Source organism: Pyrus communis, chromosome 13 (genome assembly GCF_041283825.1).
Source record: "Pyrus communis isolate YQ-2024b chromosome 13, ASM4128382v1, whole genome shotgun sequence".
Lineage (NCBI taxonomy): Eukaryota > Viridiplantae > Streptophyta > Magnoliopsida > Rosales > Rosaceae > Pyrus > Pyrus communis.
The window spans coordinates 29,590,830-29,597,124 of NC_142577.1; the positions used below are offsets into that span (position 1 = coordinate 29,590,830).

General features: G+C 37.1%; 1 protein-coding gene across 1 annotated transcript; it reads left to right on the forward strand.

The window, feature by feature from the left end:
* Nucleotides 1–4,151: 4,151 nt before the first annotated feature.
* LOC137736547 (uncharacterized) lies at nucleotides 4,152–4,844 on the forward strand. The gene has a single exon (XM_068475797.2). It carries the CDS (start codon nucleotides 4,207–4,209, stop codon nucleotides 4,477–4,479), a length of 273 nt encoding a protein of 90 aa, XP_068331898.2. The 5' UTR covers nucleotides 4,152–4,206; the 3' UTR covers nucleotides 4,480–4,844.
* The last annotated feature ends 1,451 nt before the right edge of the window (nucleotides 4,845–6,295 follow it).

Sequence of the window (6,295 nt, forward strand, 5' to 3'; positions counted from 1 at the left end):
TTTATGATAACAAATACGATCATGATCGTTTTGTACGCCTTCCGACTTGAAGAGCCAACTCCGTATCAATCTTGAAGGATATGTCTAGAGCCTTTACAGAATGAGTCAGTGCACCACTGCAAACATAAACAGCACTTTGTAAACCATGCGAGGACGATAGTAACGAGGAGATACAATTTTCACAGCCTCAAACTATGAAATTATGCACTGCCACCGTTTTATTTAACGGAGCAGCAGTACACCCTATCTACAAGCAGCAGATTGCAGTAATATCACAGATTAAAATTTTTATTTCCTGCACAAAACCAAAACCTATGATTTTACTATTCACCAAAAAAAAACTCCGGATGGCAGACTAAACAACATAAGTCATGCCAAGCCAGCAGGTTCAATGACAAAGATTGGGAAGCTGCGATGTTACCTAGAAATAAAGTCAACCCGTGTTTGTCCAATCTTGTGTACGGTTTCAAGAGTAACATTACCAGATGCCTGTTGTATTGAAGCAGAAGCCAGAAATAAAAAGCAAGAAATCTAATCCATGAGATTAGTAGTTATTTTCCCACACCAACATATGATTGAAATTAACTGCTAGCAGGAAAGACAGCATACAATCTCTTCGAAACCAGAAGGGTCACAGAGGAAGTGGTTAACCTAGATATAAAGAAAGAGTCTTCAACAGAAAATAGTGAAACTACGATATAAGATGTTTATGGAAAGTTCCAAACAGCCGAACAATCCACATTTTCTACACCGAAATTATGAAATGGCATGGCGAATGTGATACAATAGAAAAATTGAATACAAAATTTAAGGTCCCTCAGTTTCGAATCTCCGATCAATCAATTTCACAGCTTGTTCGAGCATGGATACATCAACATCCCCATTTGGTAGTACAACCATATTATCCAACATTATCTGCGTCAAGGAAGCCTTTGTTTGAGATGCATATACCAGTACCTTTTCTATCTCCTCAATTGTACGGGTCTCAACCTGGGAATTAAAACGAAATACTCCATTAATGATTTTAGCCCCAAGGAAAGCTGATCCTGTCCCCATGTATCCACATGCACACACGAGATAATAGAGAGAGAGAGAGAGAGAGAGAGAGAGCTAAGCATTCTGTAACAGATTGCAACATAAATGCAGGACATACAACTTACATCACACAGAATGTCGGTGAAAAACTCAGAATGAACTAAGGATGTCATGAATCATGGTAGAAGCAAGATAGTGAACTATGTTATGAATTGCAAAAAGTTTGCACCTTCACTAGTAGATCGTTTAACAGGACTTACGGTGTTGTAGTATAAACCTTAAGAGTTTGCAAAAATTATCTCAACCTCCATCTGAAGATTCAGGTCTACAGATTTGAGGGCATTTGTGATGCCTCCAGCAATTGTTATATGATTATCTTTTATCATTACCATATCAAATAAACCCATTATTCTGTGTTTCCGACCTCCACCAATCCTGGGGCAAGGCCGCAAGAGGTTTTCTTTAAGGTCAAGCAAAAGTTAATATACAACTGACAAGTACATGTGTGTGTGTGTGTGTGTGTGTGTGTGTATCAGTGTGGTTTGTAGAAGAAGCAAGGATCTACGTCGCCCACTTGTCCACAGTCCACCAAACGTAAACCCGGAGCAGTTTTTCTCGTCTCTAAATTACATGCAGGGCTTGCAAGATCTGCCATTGCCTGTGGGAAACACGGATATAAAAAATCGTTCCTTTACACAGCCAACAAAAGATGTCTTATTACACAGCCAACAAAATTTGTCATATTAATACACATTAATGTGAGGAACGAAGTTACTTTTGCGCGCGTCATGAGCATGACAAAGGATTTAGGAATACATTATTCACCACATTCTCATCATGAAGTTAATGACCATTAGATAGAGACTAGACTAGTCGTAGTTGACATCGCTATGGGAAAATTTGTCAAAAGCATGTTCTATTAACTTTCACTTAACAAGAACAGACACACAATGAAATCTACTACAACACTAAACAAATGGAGTAACCATGAATGACAATATTGTTGAACTGAAACAGATAAACAGACAACCTACGACCAACAAATTACTGCTGCCACTGATAATTGCCCTGAATTATGAAATTTAAACAACACACATCATATAATTTGACAGTGAAGCATGAACTAGAGCTACAAACTTTAAAGAAAAAATTGATAAAAATCATGAAAACACAGCAAATTGAGTAATGGGTTCCTTTAATTTGCGCACGAGAAACATTCGTAAAACGAGAAAAGGAATAAAAGAGTAACGAAAGTATGGTGGGGTGGAGGAAATTGGATTTTACCTGACTGGAGATCGAAGGCGGAAGCAGAGGGGAGGAGGGTGGAGAATCAAACCAGTTACAGAGTAAGAGTTGCACGAATTTTGGAGAGAGAAACTATACGAACTCATAAAACCCAGGTCTGTTCACGGCCGTCACTAAAGAGTATCCCAGTGGCCATGCATGTCTTTATATTTTTTTTCCATTTTAATCAGTGGTGTCTTCAGTTGTACGTAAGAAAAAAAGCTTGAAATGTTTACCCCAAGAAGTAATGCTAGGGAGACTCAATTTAGAGACTAAATTGTAAATTAAATGATGTATCGCCAATAAAAATGAGCACGTCTATCAACGCTTAACTAATAAACCAATCATCAACTTCCATGTCCTTTAATTTCTAAAATTTAATCTCCAAATTGAGCTTCCCTAACATTACTCTTACCCTAAATCCCACCGAGGAACTCTTTGACAGTTTGAGAATGATAAAATGGCAAGGGGTTTTGAGAAGGGCATTTGATCCATAAACAAAACCGGTAGGCTGCACTGCACCAGACACATGGTTTAAATTAGTTAATGTCCCGCTTAATTAACCATATTTATATCAGATCTCTCTAATTTTTGTCTAATTCATGGATGGTAGCGATTTCTCAGAAATACTTTTTTGGCAAAAAATAGCAATACCGAATGATGACATGGTTAATTAGTAGGCACTTTCTTGGAAACCTGCCAAAGAAGTCGTTCATAGTTTGCAACTTTGCATCATACATCTAATTGTCACGTTTTATATATAGATATAGACCAAACTACACCACGTTCCCAATACAACACATGAACAAAATTAGGTAGGAGACTAGGAGCTGTTTTCATATAAACTCATAAGTATGAGAGATTTTTCAGTTTGTCAGTAACACCATTTGATATACCAAACGGCATAATGCAAGTAGTTAGATACTTGAAAAAAAAAATCAACTATTTATATTATGACATGATATGACGGATCATGTTCTTGGTACATTGAGAAATGTCTCCATACTTAAAGTTGGTTATGTTTTTGTCTATACAAAGCATATCAAGTCAAACACATTTCAAAGAATTTCAATACTATTATAATTGAAGAGCATTTTTTAATCTTGTAGTGCCCCGTTTCATTTCACATTCGTGCCTTAGAAGCAAAGGATAAAATATTTATCGTGATCGTTAAGAAGTCACATGGTGTTACTAAAATGAATACAATGATAATGGAATATGTCATAAACTTGAATAGTATTGACAAATAAATACGCATTGAATTTATAAACATCATGAGGCGTATGACAATCATATTTATAGAGATGAGTTTTCGTTTGAATACAAAATGATGGTGTTACAATTTAAACTTGAATATTCGCTAATTTACTATGTGATTTTTCCAAAATGGCTGCTATCGTAAGCGTTTGTTCAACTTATTGACAATCATAATCATCCACGGCAACGGCATTCAAAAACAGCACATAAACAATTCAACAGTTTGACAAAAAAAAAAAAACAGTTCAACAGTTGAGAGCACCCTCTTTTCATTGGCGTTGAAACTCTACAAAGGGCAATCTCAAGCCAAAAAGACTTCCTACTTTATGAGGGTTGTTGGAAGAACGTCTATCATACGTTATTCTTGCTTTGCAAAGAGGATGTTTCTACAACTTGAACCCGTGACATTTTGGTCACAAAAGAGCAACTTTTCCGTTGCTCCAAGGCTCGCCCTGGCGTGGAAACTCTACCAATTACAAAAGTTAAAAACATTCAAATAGTCCTATTAGGGTTTTTTAATTCCTTAGGTCAAAAATTCTAACAGTCTTAGTCCAATACATACGGCACTCAACCTCTCTCATCATCCCACTATAATTAATTCTTTCTATATATAATAAAAAGGGTATAGGAATGAGCATGCTGATCATAATGTCGTCTCCTCCAAAGAGCTTGTTAATCACTTATCTTATTTTTCTGCTTCTGCTTTTGGGAATGGCGTCAATGGGAAGCTGCAGCAGAGTTTTGAAAGAAGTTAAAGTCGATGAGTTTAGAAGATCGGTTCAAGTCATGCTTCCGAGAGGGCCGGTGCCTCCTTCTGGACCGTCGCCATGCCATAACAAGCTCAGCCCCTTCCGGCACACCGAGCTCTCTTATAATCACGATGATTATGTCATCTGCCCATAATATAAGTTAACCCTAGCAGAAGCAGAAGCAGAAAGGGGACTTCTCTTATTTTCTTTTAATATTTGTTTTCATGACTTTAGAAGATTGATAACTCAATGCACAGTTACTTTTTTTCCTCATTTTTTTATTTCCTTATCTGGGAAATTAGTGTCGATATGTGCAGAGTTGGATTAGAACATGATGTTCCCAGAAGGTTATTGTATTTCCATATAGAAAATACAGGAAAGATTTCGAGCACCTTGTTTAATTTCTTCCTATAGTTTGACTTCTTGGAAGCTCATATCCACTCTCACAATCTGTATACTAAGCATATGTACTTGATAAAAATAAAAATAAATAAAAAAAGTAGGCACACATACCGTCAATGTTTGAAATTTCTTCGATATCATACATATTTTGGAAAAATAAGAAAAAGATATGGAAATGAGATGAAGTCTAAACTTCACCTCATATCGGAGAAACTCTTAAATTTCGGCTAAAATCAACAGACTTTATTGATATTCCGACATATCGGTTAAATATTAACAAACTATCATATGACATTTCCAAAGTTTCATTTTAAATTTCAAATTTTTCATCAAATTTCCATCGAAGACAATCGATATCAATATTTTTCATAAATTTGCATGTCGACTTTTCCACCGATACCGATATCGATGTATCCTTTCCTATTATATGCCAGCTTTAGCTAAATAAAGAACCTGAATTGGGTGTCTTTGGGTGCATTCTGCGAGTCCCAATCCCAATATCTCGTTGTTTATCTGGTCTGGCAAACTTGATCCAGCCCAAAAATTCCTAACTAATCACAATCCGGCCCATTCTATTAGGACAAGAATGGGCTCGTGTTTGACATTTCGGAAATGACTTGGCCCATTCTAATCAACTAATAAAATGACCAATATATCCTCCACTTTCTCTGTCAAGCCTCGATTTGCAATTTTCTTCTTTATTGTGTGTGATCTTCTTTTCGATTTGCCGGTGTTCATCTTTTTCGTTTTGGGCGGCTTTCTTCTTCGTTTCAGCAACCATTTTCGGGCATCCAAATCTTGCTGAGAGCTATGTTGTTGGGTCGTCGCGAGCAGTGTCGTTGATTGCTGTCTATTCGTTGTGAGCAGCGGCGTCGATTGACATCAATTCTTCGCGAGCAGTGCCGTCAATTCGTCGAGATCAGTGAGGCGCGGCGGGTCCCGACTCGCGAGAGATGTGGGTCGATGCCTGCCCACCGAGAGACAGGAGAGAGATGTTGAAGGGTAAAATATCTACCAAGATGTGGGCCGATACCTGCAGCCTGCCTATCAAGATTTGTTAGCTATCCCATGTCCCAAGAGAGAGATGAGAGAGATGAGAGAGATGTTCGTATGGTCATTGCTGACGACTTAAAAAACTGCTATGCTTTTACCAACCAAAATGGAAGGGGTCCTGATCCTTTATTCCTAATCTATTAAGTTTGAAAATGCGAGAATTCAACGGCTACAAATAGAGATTAACTTTAATAATAACTTTAGTTATTTGATTATATTTCAATGGTCTGGATCTCCAACTTAGTAGATTAAGAGGAAAATATCCGGAGAGGATCACTTTCCATTAAAAACTAGTAGAAAGCTCAAAAAGAGCCAAAGTAAAAAGTCCAAGCAAAATGAAAGAGACAACCAAGAAACAATTGGAGCCTTCGCAAACTTAGGCTTGAAGTTTGCCAAAACAAATAACAACAAACACCCTAATTTCAAGTAATTTAAACTAAACTGTTGCTGCCATTACATTCTCGGATGAAGCCAAACTCTAAACCTAAAAAGTAGATACCAAATTCAAGTTATCT

What these genes read in the sequence shown, in the direction of transcription:
- LOC137736547 (XM_068475797.2), top strand. Translation starts at nt 4,207, where the DNA reads ATGAGCATGCTGATCATAATGTCGTCTCCTCCAAAGAGCTTGTTAATC.